At 36.4% G+C, this 17,567-nt stretch overlaps 1 protein-coding gene across 5 annotated transcripts in view; it reads left to right on the top strand.

Annotated features, from left to right (window-relative positions):
* Positions 1 to 17,567, top strand: part of LOC117083475 (zinc finger protein 254-like) — a 104,301-nt gene that overhangs the window by 84,161 nt on the left and 2,573 nt on the right. For 3 of the 5 annotated variants that reach the window (XM_033211180.1, XM_033211162.1, XM_033211171.1), the window contains 3 exons: positions 1,474 to 1,600; positions 2,080 to 2,175; positions 16,500 to 17,550. In XM_033211180.1, the coding sequence (XP_033067071.1) occupies positions 1,474 to 1,600; positions 2,080 to 2,175; positions 16,500 to 17,550 (1,274 nt within the window). Of the gene's footprint in view, positions 1 to 1,473; positions 1,601 to 2,079; positions 2,184 to 12,544; positions 12,596 to 16,499; positions 17,551 to 17,567 lie in introns of those variants that run through there. The other 2 variants (XM_033211188.1, XM_033211199.1) reach the window with 2 other exon arrangements.

Below are 17,567 nucleotides of genomic sequence, written 5' to 3'. Positions count from 1 at the left end.
CTCTGCTTTTTGGAATGACATGCATTTAGTACTTGCAAATCTTCACTTCTATACCTGTGTTTTTTCTCCCTAGTGAGTTTATCTTAACTACTTTTAAAAATGTTTATGATAGTCAAGGGTGTCTGAAAAATTTTTCTATATACCAGAGCCTTCTCTACATCATGGCTTCTTATATGCCATGCAGAATTCTTACCATGAATTTGTGGTCTGCAATATTAAAAATGTTCTCCTTGTGGCTGTTGAACATGGAGAGGTGTGGATACTTAATATTTCTATGGGGAAACCCTGGGGTTCTTAGTAAAGATGTAGAATGTGTAATGTTGAGGTTCTATCTGTGTTCTTTATTATCTGTATGCATTACACAATTAAGAAAATGCTCATTTAAACAGGATGCCATTTATTACCCAGAAAGTTCTGAAAAAATTATCAAGAGATACCTCCTTATTAGGGTGCCATAGAAAGACTACTTAAAATCACTATTAAAAATTGCAGAACGTGAAAGATATCTGTATCTTGAACTTTCCATAAAACTGATTTTTTTTTATGGTTAAATTCAGACTGTAATTTACTTTACAGTAAAGTACAGTATCTCAGTAATAATGCCATGTCCTTCTGGGTGCATCAGCACACTACAAAAACTTGTCCTAGTGCAGTTGATGTTGATGTTAATAACTCACTTAATAATCTCTCTTACAGATTTTTTTCACTATAGAGTTATTTTTCTCTTCATCATTAAGCATCTTTATGGAACTGATGTGCATAAACCATCACATTTAATCTGGCCGCCCCCCCCCCTTTTTTTTTTTTTTTTTTTTACATTTTCTTTGCATTTATTTTTCTTTGGTAAATGAAAGCTCTCATCTTGTTTACAGGCTAGAAAAACTGAAACAAACAAACAAACAAAAAAACACAGGCTCTTCCACTTACTGGATGTTTGACAAAATAGTCTTTTGGGGCCAAAACACTGGCATTACTGGTGAGCTTGGCAGAGATTCAGTAACTCAGACTTTATTTCAGATCTCCTAAAAAAAAAAAAAATCTGCATTAACAAGATGTCCAGTTTATTGTACACATTAAAATTTGAGTGAACCTTCTAACCCAAGATGTCTATTTTGTCTGAAAAATATAAAGAACTATGTCTTTTTCTTCTGAAAAATATACATAACTCATTCTGTATTATGTAAATATAGCACTCAAAAATGCATGTTAGTGTTTATGCCCTCAATTTTACATTTTATCATCCAGACAGTTATCATATATACACTGATGTTGTGAATATTTTTCCACTGTCTTTTCTCAGAGTTAGAGAATACATTAGAAAATGTTTATGTGTTGACAATTATTTTATTGGATAATTTCAATCACTCTTATAAGTCAGAATCAGTTCTGTTTACTCTAATTTTACCTTGAATCACATGAAAAATTCTGCCCATAGCCACTTGGTAAATATGTGTGTTTGTGTGTGTTTTCCAGGGACTGTTGACATTTAGGGATGTGGCCATAGAATTCTCTCTGGAGGAGTGGCAACACCTGGACATTGCACAGCAGAATTTATATAGAAATGTGATGTTAGAGAACTACAGAAACCTGGCCTTCCTGGGTGAGGATAACTTTAATACAAAATTCCTAATTATTAAAGCTTTCATTTCTCTTTTGTAGAATGTTTTCTGGTAATTTATGCTTTCAGATTTCTGTCTTCAAGAAAATAGTGGGGATTTGTCTTGAGAAAAGAATTTCTTCAAGATGTTTCATCTTGACCTGAACTTTCCACATTCCTGAGCTGATCTGTGTCCTGCACTTTAGATTAAGGCTAATTTCAGAAGTTTAGTGGCATGAAATATTGTTATACCTTAAAATCTAATTGGCATCACCAAATTTGATTCAGTAGTACCAGGCAGTGAAATTAAGAACCTAAAAAATTAAAATATTTTCTGAATATTTAAAAATCTCTTTTATAAACTAGTATATTGGAATAAAGTTGTTAGAATATTCTATTATATCCTCTTTGCTGAGCACATTACTAAGTTGGTAATTGGAGAATATGAGCAAGATTCATGTTAGTTATTTTTAATAAAACAGGTATTGCTGTCTCTAAGCCAGACCTGATCACCTGTCTGGAGCAAGGAAAAGAGCCCTGGAATATGACACGACATGAGATGGCGGATGAGTCCCCAGGTAGGTGAGAATGAATACAACAGATGACATGGTTGAGAGGTCCAAAGTCAAGAAGAAACCACTCTTTAATTTGGGAAGCTGTGTTCCAAAGGAAACAGTTTCTGGGAAGCCTAAAAAAAATTTTTTTAATTATACTCTCACATAAGGGTATCTTCTGCTTATGCCTATAAAATCTAAGAATTCTACTTTCCCTTCAATGATCTTCCTTCTAGTTTACAGTGACAGCCAGAGTACTGTTCATGGCATACAAAAGAGTGTGCAGTCTGACTTCTTTTTTCTTGTTTTGTGGACAGACAGATATCTCCATAATTTTGAGATACTCTGTTAAACTGTTTTTTAAGTTCTTTTTTTGCATCACATCTGAAATGTGTGACAGTAGTAGTTTCTGTTCTATTGGTTTTTTTTTTTTCCCTGCATATTTCATCTCAGTTTTCATTATTGTAGTCTTGAAATCTAGTTTGAAATTACAAAGTAGGATGTCCTTCTGCTTCCTTATTTTTCCTCAAGATTGCTTTGGCTATTCCAAGTTTATTATAGTTTCATGTATATTTTAGGATTGTATTTTTTATTACTGTGAAGAAAAACACTGAAATTTTGATAGGGAGTTCATTGAATCTACAGGTCACTTTGGATAATATAGCAGTTTCACAATACTTATTCTTTCAATAGAAATCAATACTTATTTCAGTAGAAATAAAATATTTTAAAATGTATTTGTGTCTTCTCTAATTTTGTTCTTTGATGTATCTTTCACTTAAAAGATTTATGAACTCCTTGTTTAAATTTGTTCTAAAATTGATTATTTCATTGCTATTGTATATAAGATTTTTTTTTCCTCTATTTTATCAGATTGTTTTAAGTGTATGGAACCATAACTTATACTTGTATATTAATTTTATATTTTGCTACTTGAGTGTATTCATTAGTTTAAACAGGTTTTAATATACTATATTTATATCTATATATGATTACATGATCTACAAACAGCAACATTTTACTTATTGGTCTTCAATTTCAATGACTTTAAATTTTTCTTTTGACTATTTTGCCTTCCATATACTTTGAGCGCTGTGTTAAAATAGAAGCTAGTTTTGCATTAGTGTCTAAATTTGAAGGAGCAGCCGGGCGCAGTGGCTCACGCCTGTAATCCCAGCACTTTGGGAGGCCGAGACGAGTGGATCACGAGGTCAGGAGATCAAGACCATCCTGGCTAAAACTGTGAAACCCCGTGTCTACTAAAAATACAAAAAATTAGCTGGGCGTGGTGGCAGGCGCCTGTAGTCCCAGCTACTCGGGAGGCTGACTAAGGAGAATGGCGTGTACCTGGGAGGTGGAGCTTACAGTGAGCCGAGATCGCGCCACTGTACTCCAGCCTGGGCAACAGAGCGAGACTCCATCTCAAAAAAAAAAAAAAAAAATTGAAGGAGCAAACACCTCTTTAAGTTTTTATAAACTGGATTCAGAAAGTAAAAATGTATTTTTGTTGGGCCCACAGAGTGATAAAATGCCCTCTAGGTTTGTAGTAAAGCGGGGTTGTAGCTTGGCCTTAAGGCTGCTGAGTTTGCACAAGAGTGCACCTTTAGCTGTCTTGTTAAAAGGAGCTTGGATAGTTGTAATTCTCATTTAATTTTTGGACAGAGTGAATATCCTTCAGGACTTCGCTCTGCAGGGCAGACCTAAGGGCAGGTTTCTGCAGTCAGGCCTGCCTATGGTGGGTTTTTTTTTTTTTTTTTTTTTTTTTTTTGAGACAGAGTCTCGCTCTGTCGCCCAGGCTGTAGCGCAGTGGCCGCATCTCAGCTCACTGCAAGCTCCACCCCTCCGGGTTTACGCCATTCTCCTGCCTCAGCCTCCCGAGTAGCTGGGACTACAGGCGCCCGCCACCTCGCCCGTCTAGATTTTTGTATTTTTTAGTAGAGACGGGGTTTCACCGTGTTAGCCAGGATGGTCTTGATCTCCTGACCTCGTGATCCACCCGTCTCAGCCTCCCAAAGTGCTGGGATTACAGGCTTGAGCCACCGCGCCCGGCCTATGGTGGGTTTTATATCAGGATGTGGATGACAAGTACAAGAGCGGATTTTCCCAGGTAGCTTTGGGTTTCCACATAGGCAAAACTGGCCATGAACTATGGCTCAGGGAGCTGGAACTGAGTCATGGAAATGCTCCTGGGACCAAGTTCTGCAGGCCTGCCAGCATGGCTATAAATGGGTATCTTTCTCCAGGCCTCTGGAAAGGCAGGACCTCCCCCACACTGTGACTGGGAAGAGTTTGGGACATTTACAGAGTAAGTTTAAAATTCTCAGGGGAACCAAGTTCGGTAGAACAATTTCTTGTCTGTAGCCAAAAACAGTAGTTCTGTACTTTGCCACCTGAATGAGGGCCTGCCTTCTAAAAAGGATTACCTTCAATCTTGGGCTTTAGCAGAGTTTCACAACTCCTTTCCTGGATCTCAGAGTTACTTTTTTTTTTTTTTTTTTTTTTTTTTTTGAGGCGGAGTCTCGCTCTGTCGCCCGGACTGGAGTGCAGTGGCCGGATCTCAGCTCACTGCAAGCTCCATCTCCCAGGTTTACGCCATTCTCCTGCCTCAGCCTCCCGAGTAGCTGGGACTACAGGCACCCGCCACCTCGCCCGGCTAGTTTTTATACTTTTAGTAGAGACGGGGTTTCACCGTGTTAGCCAGGATGGTCTCGATCTCCTGACCTCGTGATCCGCCCGTCTCGGCCTCCCAAAGTGCTGGGATTACAGGCTTGAGCCACCGCGCCCGGCCGATCTCAGAGTTACTTTTAAAGGCATTTATTTTTGAGCTGGGGTCTTGCAACATAACCCAGGCAGGTCTTAATATTTTGACCGAAAGCAATTCTCCAACTTTTATGTACCATGTAGCTGTCATTACAGGTGTGAACCATGATGCCTGGTTCTCTCATAAAGGCATTTTTGTCAGCAATGACTGACAAATTTTCTTGCTGTTGGAGAATAAGCAAATAGGGCACCTTTAATTTTTTATCTTATTAATGTCACTCTCCACGTAAATTTTTACTATTTTCTACTTCAAATTTGTCTGTAATTTTAGAGTCAGACATTCAGGGCAATATACTAGAATATACACGTTGTGCCTGAATTAGATAACTAGTATGCAGGCAAGCAAAAAGGAATTATAGAGCCTGGTACAGTGACTCATGCCTGTAATCCCAGCACTTTGGGAGACTGAGGCGGGTGGATCACGAGGTCAGGAGATCGAGACCATCCTGGCTAACACGATGAAACCCCATCCCTACTAAAAATACAAAAAACTAGCCAGGCGTGGCAGCATGCGCCTGTAGTCCCAGCCACTAGCGAAGCTGAGGCAGGAGAATCGCTTGAACCTGGGAGGTGGAGGTTGCGGTGAGCTAGTATCGTGCCACTGCACTCTAGCCTGGGAGACAGAGTGGAGACTCCGTCTCAAAAAAAAAAAAGGAATTATAGAAATTTCAACCACTTTTATCAGCCTATATCTAAATAATAACATAATTTATTCCCCCAATATTTGTTTTATATGTGAGGCTCTAACCATATTCTGCTAAATATATACATAATTTAGTAATGTAAGACTATTCTTTGCTTCTAAACTTGGATTACAGTAGTTTTTTGTGTAAAATAACATATATTTAAAACATAAAAATTGACTATCTTATCTGTCAAATGCTTATCTATTAAAAGTTTCTCATTAGCATCTCCTGTTTACAATTTTACTGCATTTTGTCTAAAATTTTATTGCCACATAACAGATGCCAGTAATTTAAAATGCCTGCCTTCCCTGAATGCACAGTTACAGTCAAACATTGTTAGACAAATAATGACAGTTATCTAGACAAATTATTTGTTAATGTACATTATTGTTGCCAACTAGATTTTATGAGTAAACATTTCTTTTGTTATTGTCTTACGGTTCTATATTAGTGTTTTTTTTAGTGCAAGTTTCTTAATATCAGTTTATTGTGTCTGTCGATTTCATGTATTATAATTTTAGACAATTTACAATTCTGTTTGTATACTTTAAGTCAGTGTCTGGTTTAATTAAAAGATAAATGAGCCATATGTCTGTCACAGTCAGATTATATGTGTGTGTTTATAGCTACAAATATAACCCAAATTTGGTTGTAGTTTACTTGTATATATTGTATATATTCTTTCTTAGCTCATTGTCTTTTTCTTTTCTTTTTGTTTTCAGACAGAGTTTTCCTCTTGTTGCCAAGGCTAGAGTGCAGTGCATGATCTCGGCTCACTGCAACCTCTGCCTCTTGGGTTCAAGTGATTCTCCAGCCTCAGTTTCCTGAGTAGCTGGGATTTACAGGCATGTGCCACCATCCCCGGCTAATTTTGTATTTATTTATTTATTTTTTTTAGTAGAGACAGGGTTTGCCATATTGGTCAGGCTGGTCTCGAACTCCTGACCTCAGGTGATCAGCTTGCCTTGGCCTCCCAAAGTGCTGGGATTACAGGCATGAGCCACCGTGCCCGGCCTCTTAGCTCATTTTCAATGTTGGTTTTATCTTGTCTAGGTGAGTAGCCTTGGAAATAGTCTTATTTTCACCATGTGTTTAATGATAAATATGTATTTCCTTTGTGTGAGAAAAACACTTTCGTGATTTGAAGGTAATTTTTAAAAAGACATATATTGTATTTTTTCCAGTTTAAAAAAAAAATTTGTTGTAAAAACACTTAACATATAATTTACCTTCTTAAAGCTACTTAAAAGTACATGTAAGGGCCAGGCATGGTGGTGGCTCACATCTTTAAAACCAGGATTTTGAGAGGCCAGGACAGGAGGATTGCTTGAGCCCAAAAGTTTGAGACAAACATGGGCAAAATATGGAGACACCCTCTATATAAACATTTTTTTTTTCTAAAAAATAGCCAGGCATGGTGATGTACACCTGTGGTCCCAGCTACTTTAGAGATTGAGGGGCAGGATTACTTGAGCCTGGGATTGTGAGGCTACAGTGAGCCATAATTGTGCCATTGCATTCAATCTTGGGTTACAGATTGAGACCCTGTTTCAAAAAAAACAAAAAACAAAAAACCTGTATATTTCAGGCATGTTAACTATATTCACATTGTTTTGCTAAAGACTTCTAGAAGTTTTACATCTTCTAAAACTAAAACTCAATATCCATTAAATAACATTTACTTGTTTTATGTTCTCTCCAGCCCTTGAAAAACACCCTTCCACTTTCTGTTTTTGTGAGTGTGACTATTTTATATATTTCATATAAGTAAAATCATAACATCCATTATTTCATAACCGGTTTATTTCAGTGGACATAATATTCTCAAAGTGTATCTTTAAATGTGATAAGATTTTTTTTAAGGCTGAATAATATTCCATTGTATCAAACATGTCTTCAAGGTCTTTTCTTGCACATTTTAGATATAGATTCATAAATGTAATTGCTGTATTTGATAAGTTTATTTTTATTTGAAGTACATTTATAACATTATAAAATAATATGTGCGTCCTAGTTTTCTACCAAAAATTCACATGGATTTCTTTTTTTTTTTTTTTGAGACGGACTCTCCCTTTGTCACCCAGGCTGGAGTTCAGTGGCACGATCTTGACTCACTGCAACCTCCACCTCCCAGGTTCAAGGAATTCTCCTGCCTCAGCCTCCTGAGTAGCTGGGATTACAGGCACGTGCCACCACATCTAGCCAATTTTTGTATTTTTAGTAGAGATGGGGTTTCACCATGTTGGTCAGGCTGGTCTTGAACACCTGACCTTGAAATCTGCCCGCATCAGCCTCCCGAAGTGCTGGGACTACAGCCTGGCCAAGGGTTTTATTGCATCATCAACAGATTTGGTGTTTTTAAAAAATTGGTAGTGGCCATTTAAATGGGTGTGAGGGAATTTTTTTCATTGTGATTTTTATGCATTTCTCTAGAAATGAGAAATTTTGTGTGTCCTTTCAAATTTTTTTATTTGTGTTTTTTGATGAAAATGTATTTCAATTATTTGCCTATTTCTAAATAAATTCAGTCAAATTCATTGTTTAGTTTTAAAAGTTGTTTATATTTTTTGAATATTGACTCCTATCACATGTGATTTGTAAATATTTTCACCCATTTTCTGTGAGGTCCTATTCCTCTATTAAATGTTTACTTAGATGTGCAGAAATTTTGAAGTGTAGTATAGATCTTTCTGTTTTTTTCTTTGTTGCTTATGCATTTAATGTTGTATCTAAGAAAGTGGCGCCAAGATTATTATCATGTGTTTCCCCTATATATTTTTAAATGATGAAGAAGTTATGCGGCCTGGAGTGGCGCCTCACACCTGTAGTCCTAGTGCTTTGGGAGGCTGAGGGAGGTGGATCATGAGGTCAGGAGTTTGAGAACAGCCTGGCCAATATGGTGAAACCCTGTTTCTACTAAAAATACAAAAAATTAGCCAGGCATGATGGTGGGTGCCTGTAATCCCAGCTACTCGGGAGGCTAAGCCAGGAGAGTAACTTAAATCCAGGAGACAGAGCTTGGAGTGAGGAGAGACCATGCCACTGCACTCCATCCAACCTGGGCAACAGAGTGAGATTCTGACTCAAAAAACAAAAAACGTTATCTTCTTATGTCTAATTAAAAGATTTTTCCACATATGGTTTAAGGAAATAATCAAACTTTTATTTATTTTTATTTTTTTAATTTGTTTCAAGATGAAGTCTCACTCTGTTGCCCAGGCTAGAGTGCAGTGACACAGTCTTGGCTCACTGCAACATCTGCCTCCTAGGTTCAAGTGATTCTCCTGTCTCAGCCTCCCAAGCAGCTGGGACCACATGTGTGTGCGACCATGCCTGGTGAATTTTTGTGTTTTTAGTAGAGACAGAGTTTCACCGTATTGGCCAGGCTGGTCTTGAACTCCTCAGGTGATCTACCTGCCTCAGCCTCCCAAAGTGCTGGGAGTACAGGCATCAGCCATGACGCCCAGCCTTATTCGTTTGTTCTTGAAATAGGGTCGCACTGTCTCAACCAGGCTGGTTTGCAGTGTTGTGATCATGGCTCACTGCAGCCTCAACCTCCCAAACTCAGAAAATTCTCTGATTTCAGCCTCTCAGGTAGTTGGGTTACAAGTGTGTAGCATCATGCCCTGCCAGTTTTTTTGTATTTTTGGTTGAGACAGGGTTTTGCCACCTTGCTGAGACTGGTCTCAAACTTCTGAGATCCAGTGATCAGCCCACCTTAATCTCCCAAAGTCCTGATATTACATTTCTTTTTATTAAGTAGTTTAATGAATTTATATTTCAAATTATTTCTTAAAATGAAATTATTAGTTTTATTGCTATTGTTTTATGTGTTTGAGTGGTATGTTTTTCCTTATTTACTGTTTTATTGCCTTTTAATTGTATAGTGACAAGCTTGAATTATTTTTTAAATTTTGTTTTGTGTTGTTTCTAGAAATATTATCTTCATAATCAAAACAGCATGAAAAAGTCTGTTTTCATGCTGCTGATAAAGACATACCTCAGACTGGGCAATTTACGAAAGAAAGAGGTTTATTGGTCTTACAGTTTCGTGTGACTGAGGAGTCATCACAATCATGGTGGAAAGTGAAAGGCATGTCCCACATGGTGGCAGACAAAAGAAAGAGAGCTTGTGCAGGAAAACTGCCTTATAAAGCCTTCAGATTTCATGAGACTTATTCACTATCATGAGAACAGCACAGAAAAGATCTGCCCCCATGATTCAATTACTTGCTACCATGTCCCTTGCACAACATATGGGAATTAAAGATGAGTCTTGGGTTGGGACACGGCTAAACCATATCATGTTAAAAATGGAGTTCACGTAAAACATCTAAAAATTAAAACAATCTATTTTAATCTCATGACAACTTCAATTGAATATAAAAATTATACCTCTATATTTTTCAGTGTATTAATATTAAAATTTATTTTGTGTATTAACATTTATGCAGATTTTTATTGTTTTAAATATTCTACAGAAGACCTCTTAAGGGTTTTATGCGTCATGATTATGATAGTAAAGATTTATACATTTGTATGTTTACATTTAATAGAGAGCTTTATTTTTATGTATGGTTTTATGATGCTGTCCAGTATTATTTTATTTTTAAACAAAGTTGACTCATTTTACCTTCTTTTTTTTTTGTTGTTGTTGTTGTTGAGACAGAGTCTCCCTCTGTTGCCCAGGCTGGAGTGCAGTGGCACATTCTGGGCTCACTGCAAGCTCCGCCTTCTGGGTTCACACCATTCTCCTGCCTCAGCCTCCCGAGTAGCTGGGACTACAGGCGCCCCCCACCACGCCCAGCTAATTTTGTTTTTTGTTTTTTGTTTTTGTATTTTTAGTAGAAACAGGGTTTCACCATATTAGCCAGGATGGTCTGGATCTCCTGACCTTGGCCTCCCAAAGTGCTGGGATTACAGGCGTGAGCCACCGTGCCTTGGCCCATTTCTTTTTTCTTTTTTTTGAGACAAAATCTGACTCTGTTGCCCAGGCTGGAGTGTAGTGGCGCGATCTCGGCTCACTGCAACCTCCGCCTCTCGGGTTCACACCATTCTCCTGCCTCAGCCCCTGGAGTAGCTGGGACTACAGGCGTCCACCACCATGCCTGGCTAATGTTTTGTATTTTTAGTAGAAACAGGGTTTCACCGTGTTCACCAGGATAGTCTCGATTTTCTGACCTTGTAATCCTCCTGCCTTGGCCTCCCAAAGTGCTGGGATTACAGGCGTGAGCCACCGCGCCTGGCCCATTTCTTTTTTCTTTTCTTTTTTTTTTTTGAGACAAAGTCTGACTCTGTTGCCCAGGCTGGAGTGTAGTGGTGCGATCTTGGCTCACTGCAACCTCTGCCTCTCGGATTCACACCATTCTCCTGCCTCAGCCTCTGGAGTAGCTGGGACTAAGGGCGTCCACCACCATGCCTGGCTAATGTTTTGTATTTTTAGTAGAAACAGGGTTTCACCGTGTTCACCAGGATAGTCTCGATTTTCTGACCTTGTGATCCTCCCGCCTCGGCCTCCCAAAGTGCTGGGATTACAGGCGTGAGCCACCGCGCCCAGCGTGCAGAGTCTCAGCTGTATTACTCAGGCTGATCTGAGTCTCCTGGTCTTTAGTGTTGTGACAGCTTTGGCCTCCTAAAACTGTAGAATTACAGGTATAAGCCACAGTGCCTGGCCACCATGTAGCATTTTTTTGTAGAACTGTGCTAGTGGTGATGAACTCCCTCTTTTATTTTGGAAATTTTTAATTTTCATCTTATTCTTAAAGGGAAATAAATTTAAATCAAATATTCTTGGTTACAATTTTTTTTCTTTTATTACATCAAAATTTGGGAAGTTCTCACCCTTTATCTTCAAGTAACCACTGTATTATTTTTTTCCCATATTCTTCTAAGATTCCCTTAATGAATATATTGATCTACTTGATGGTATCTAATTAAATTTTACATTCCATGTTTTAATTTTGTTTTGCAATTTTATATTTTTGTGTTATATATTCTAGCGTGTGCCACCACACATCCATTATTTGTGTTTTGATTTTGTAGTATACATCATAATTGTGCATGACAATATGTAACTTTGTACAATTTAAGACAATGTGGAGAAAAATCAAATATGGATCAGCCATATGTTTTTTCCAGTGGAATTATTTCTGTGTTTGTTTGCCTGTGTAAATGTTATCCTTATTTTTTTGTTGTTGTTGTTGTTTTGTTTTTTGTTTTTTTCCGAGACAGAGTTTTGCTCTTGTTGACCAGGCTGGAGTGCAGTGTCCTGATCTCGGCTCACCGCAACCTCTGCCTTCCAGGTTCAAGTGATTTTCCTGCCTCAGCCTCCCGAGTAGCTGGGATTACAGGTGCCCACCACCACGCCTGACTAATTTTTGTATTTTTAGTAGAGATAGTTTACCACGTTGGCCAGACTGGTCTCAAACTCTTGACCTCTTGATCCTCCCTTTTCAACCTCCCAAAGTGATTACAGGTGTGAGCCACCGCACCTGGCTACCCTTGTTGTTGTTGTTTTAATTACTTGTATATTTGTCGTTTAGGTTTGTTGTGAATGGTTTTCTAATCCTGTGTAGATGAGTACTCATAAAATTCTTGTAATTTCAACATCCTATTTATGAATCTATATGATTTTTGTTGGGAGAAACACTTTTGGATTTGAATATAATTTATAACTATCATAACTCTGTATCACTTTTGGGTGTTATTGTTTACTTGTCAAAAAAATAACAAAATTTACCACAAAATATTTTTAAATATTCAGTTTAGTCATATTAATTATCTTGACATTGCCATGCAACACATTGCTAAAATGTTTTTATGTTGCAAAGTTAAATCTTAGTACATATTGATTACCAATTGTTTCTTTTTTTTTTTTCTTTTTTGAGGTGGAGTCTTGCTCTGTCACCCAGGCTGAAGTGCAGTAGCGCCATCTCAGCTCGCTGCAACCTCCACCTCCCAGGTTCAAGTGATTCTCGTGCCTCAGCCTCCTGAGTAGCTCAGATTACAGGTGCCCACCATCATGCCTGGCTAATTTTTTATTAGAGATGGAGTTTCACCATGTTGGTCAGGCTCGTTTTAAACTCCTGACTTTAGGTGATCCACCTGCTTGGGTCTCTCAAAGTGCTCGGATTACAGGTGTGAGCCACCACGCCTGGCCCCAATTTTTTCTGTTTTATGTCACTTTGTGAACACCACTCTGTTCTTTGTTTCTAAGAGTGTAACTCCTTCATGTATCTCATACAATCTGTCTTTTTGTGGCTGGCTAATTTCATTTTGCATAATGCCATCAACATTTATTTTTACAGTTGGTACAGTATTTCCTGCTTTTTGAAGACTGAGTAATATTTCAGAATTTTTATATTTCAAATTATGTCTACTGAATGATTTGGTGAAAGAAATTTGCATTGCTTTTACCTATTGGCTTGCAGTAACAATGCTGCAATAATTATGAGTATGTAAATGACTCCTTATATGACCGTGTATGTGAACGTTTATATATGTGCTGCATTCTATTTTATTAGTCTACTTTTTCACCTTTATACTCATACCAAATTGTTTTAATTCTGTAGCTTTGTAGTGTGTTTTAATCAAGAACTTTAATGTCTGCAGCATTGTTTCTTTTATTTTTTGAAGATTGTTGGGTACTTTATTGTCTCTTGCGATTCTGTATACTTTTGGGGTTGCTGTTCCTGTTTCTTCAAAAATGCAGTGAGAAATTTGAAAAACATTGCATTAAGTCTGTGGATTGCATTGAGCAGGATGGACCTTTTCACAATATTAACTATTTCCACCTTTGTATAAAAGCACACTCAAGGGTGTGTTGTTTAATTTCTATGTATTTGTAAATTTTTCAGTTTTTCTCTCTTATTGTTGGATACTCATACTCCATTTTACTCATAGAAAGTAGTTCATAGAAGTTTACTTTTAAAAATTTTGGTAAGACTTCCTTTTTGGGTTAAGATGTGGTTTATCAAGGAAAATGTATGAGCTATTGAGAAGGGTGTGTATTCTGATGTTGTTGAGGAGTGTTCTCCATAACTCTGGAATAAATGTTTTATACTACCTTTAAGTAGTCTGTTCACTTATTAACATTCTTTCTTGTTTTACTTTTATTGCAGAAAGTGTGGTATTAAAATATCTTGCTATAATTATATTGCTTTCTGTGTGTTTCTTCCATTCTGTCAATATTTGCTTTGTATATTTGGAACCCTAATGTGAGACACACACACACACACACACACACACTCTTCATAGGTTCCCAGTGAATAAATCTATTATTTTTTGATGTCCTTCTTTGTTTCTTTGGAGTTTCAATTTCAAGTACATTTTATAATATATTATAATTTTTCACTTAAGATGTAGCTTGTGTAAGATTATTTTGACTGTTTCTGCTCTCATTTGATTAATATTTTCATGGAATGTCTACTTTCTTCCTGCCTCTTCTAGTCTTTTTTTATCATTAGATTTCAACTGACTCTTGCAGAAAGGCAAGATGAATCTCGGTTTTTAAAATATTTTAATAAAACTATTTATTGAAAGTATGTCTCAATTTAAAAGTTAATTTTATATATATTTAAATAATTTTCTGAAATAGAAAGATTGTTACTTTATTAAGTATTTTATTTGATCCTTCCATCTTTGTCTTTTATTCGCTTTCCATCTTTGTGTCTTTTTGATATTTGTATTGATAGGCTTTCACTTATTTTGTTTTGTGTATTTATACAAATATTTTTGTGGTACCTTGGGGTGTTACATATAACCTCTAAAAGATACAACAACATATTTTAATCTGGTAAATAAACTTAAGTTGTATACAAAAATTTGTTCTTATTACACCTTCCCTCAAATTTGTCATTGATGTTGTTAATGGTATCTTTTTATATTGTATATTCATTAATGAATATTTATGATGATTTCTATGCTTTTATCCTTCAAATTTCAGAGAATAATTAAAAATGTTTTCTGCACCACTAGGGTAATGCTAAGAATTTCTACTTTTGTGTATTTGCATATTTTTTCCCAGAAAATCATATATTTTTATATATATATATATTTTTAAATAATGTTATTTTCAGTAGAATGAACTGTTTTCAGCACCTTTTATCTGTAGGGCATATGCGCTTCCAATATACTTTTTTAGAATTTGGTTACTTTGGAAGGTGTTTACTTTTTTTATTTGGCATGACAGATTCACTGATGGTATTATTCTCAATTAATTGAAGCTTTTTTTTTCACAATTTTTTTCATGACTATATCACACAGTTCCCTTATGGCCTGCAAAATTTTTGTTAACCGTTCACTGATTATCTCATAAGAGTATGTTTGTAAATGGCACATCACTTCTTTTTCTTTTTCTTTTCTTTTTTTTTTTTTTTTGGAGACAGAGTCTCACTGTATCCCTCAGCCAGGCTGGAGTGTAGTGGTGCGACATGAGCTCACTGCAATCTCCACTTGCCGGGTTCAAGTGGTTCTCCAGCCTCAGCTTCCTGAGTAGCTGGGATTACAGGCATGCACCACCATGCCTGGCTAATTTTTGTAGTTTTAGTAGAGATGGGGTTTCACCATGTTGGTCAGGTTGGTCTCAAACTCCTGACCTCAGGTGATCAGCCCACGTCAGCCTCCCAAAGTGCCTGGATTAACCGGTGTGAGCCACCGTGCCTGACCTGGCACATCAGTTTTATCTTGCAGCTTCAAAGATAATCTTTTTGCCTGTGACTTTTGAAATTGTGCTTATGTATGTGTTTGTAATAAATATCTTTTTCTTATTCTAGTTTGTTTGCTGAGCTTTTTTATTTTTGCATTTTTTTTTTTTTTTTTTTTTTTTTACTTTCAGGATCTGCCAGTTTTTTTGTGTATATTTTATCTCCACAATTTCTGTTTTTTGATATCTTAAATATTTTTTATTCTCATCCTCATTTTTCTAATTTTCCATAGTTGTCTCTGTTCCTATTTTAATCAGTATTCAGTTTATTACCAAATATTAAAATTAATGTATACATCTTTTTTATGGTTTCAGAAAATTTTATGATATTTTTGGTGGGATTGTATTGCCCTATTTTGTATATATTATAATCTTTGATTGAGATTTGGACTTTAAAAAAAGCTTCTTGTCAAAATCTTCATAATGTAGCTTTGTCCTGGCATATTCTGAAAATAATTTTCTTGGCTGTTGATTATGGGAGTTCCTTAAACATGTTCTTAGGATATGTGTTGTCTGAAATTTTTATTCTTTAGTTAAGAGAGTTAGTAACTCATGTTACTTTGTAGAGTCAGTCATCATTTGCTACACCTGTTCCATATCTGTGGTACTGCAGTCTGTCTGCTGCTGTAACATTTTTCTTTGGTCTCAGCAGACTCAAACTCTCATTCCAAAATATACCACCATTTCTTTCAGTGCTTTATGTCATGAGAGACAGAAACCAGTGTCAAGAAAAACCACTAAAAGCCAGAAATGACAATGAATGTGCCAGTATTTTACCTTTCTTTTAAAACAGAAACCAAGAGTTGGCAATTTAGTTGTAAAGGCACTATGTTATAGTGGGAACCAGGAAAAGATATGTTGAGTAATTTAACAAACTTTTCTTTTTCTTCCACGTGTTTCTTTTGCCTTGTGCTCACCTGGGACACTGCACACACTTGACTCATTTATAACTTTTCCACAGATGTATTTTGGTCTGTATGTTTTTGTTACATTTATGTCTATGAAAGAATTAGGGCCTGTGGTATTTTGCAGTGCCATCTTGTTTATGTAGTTTGTATAATTTTATAGGTAAGATTTTAAAACTATATTCATCTGAGTCTAGTAAATGGAGTAATTTATTTATGTATTTATTTTTTCAGGTATATGTCCTCATTTTGCTCAAGACCTTTGGCCAGAGCAGGGCATGGATGATTCTTTTCAAAAAGTAATACTGAGAAGACATGAAAAATATGGACCTGAGAATTTACAGTTAAGAAAAGGCTATAAAAGTGTGGATGAGTGTAAGGTGAACAAAGAAGGTTATAATGCATATAACCAGTGTTTCACAACTGCTCAGAGCAAAGTATTTCAATGTGATAAATATTTGAAAGTCTTATTTAAATTTTTAAATTCAAACAGACATAAGATAAGACATACTGAAAAGAAATCTTCCAAAGGTAAAAAATGTGTCAAACCATTTTACATGCTTTCACATAAAACCCAACACAAAAGCATTTATCATAGAGAGATGTCCTACAAATGTAAAGAATGTGGAAAAACGTTTAATTGGTCCTCAACCCTTAATAATCATAGGAAAATTTATACTGAAGAGAAATCCTACAAATGTGCAGAGTATGGCAAAGCTTCTAAGCAACTGTCAACCCTTACTACACATGAAATAATTCATGCTGGAGAGAAACTCTACAAATGCGAAGAATGTGGTGAAGCTTTTAATCGACCCTCAAATCTTACTACACATAAGATAATTCATACTGGAGAGAAACCTTACAAGTGTGAAGAATGTGGCAAAGCATTTTTCTGGTCCTCAACACTTACTGAACATAAGAGAATTCATACTAGAAAGAAACCCTACAAGTGTGAAGAATGTGGCAAAGCATTTATATGGTCCTCAACCCTAACTAGACATAAGAGGATGCACACTGGAGAGAAACCTTACAAATGTGAAGAATGTGGCAAAGCTTTTAGCCAATCCTCAACCCTTACTACACATAAGATAATTCACACAGGAGAGAAACGCTACAAATGTTTAGAATGTGGCAAAGCTTTTAAGCAACTCTCAACTCTTACTACACATAAAATAATTCATGTTGGAGAGAAACTCTACAAATGTGAAGAATGTGGCAAAGGTTTTAATCGATCTTCAAATCTTACTACACATAAGATAATTCATACTGGAGAGAAACCTTACAAGTGTGAAGAATGTGGCA

Source organism: Trachypithecus francoisi, unplaced genomic scaffold (genome assembly GCF_009764315.1).
Source record: "Trachypithecus francoisi isolate TF-2019V2 unplaced genomic scaffold, Tfra_2.0 Contig00366, whole genome shotgun sequence".
NCBI lineage: Eukaryota > Metazoa > Chordata > Mammalia > Primates > Cercopithecidae > Trachypithecus > Trachypithecus francoisi.
The sequence above is the reverse complement of the archived record's forward strand: the minus strand, read 5'-3'. Positions and strand labels throughout refer to the sequence as shown.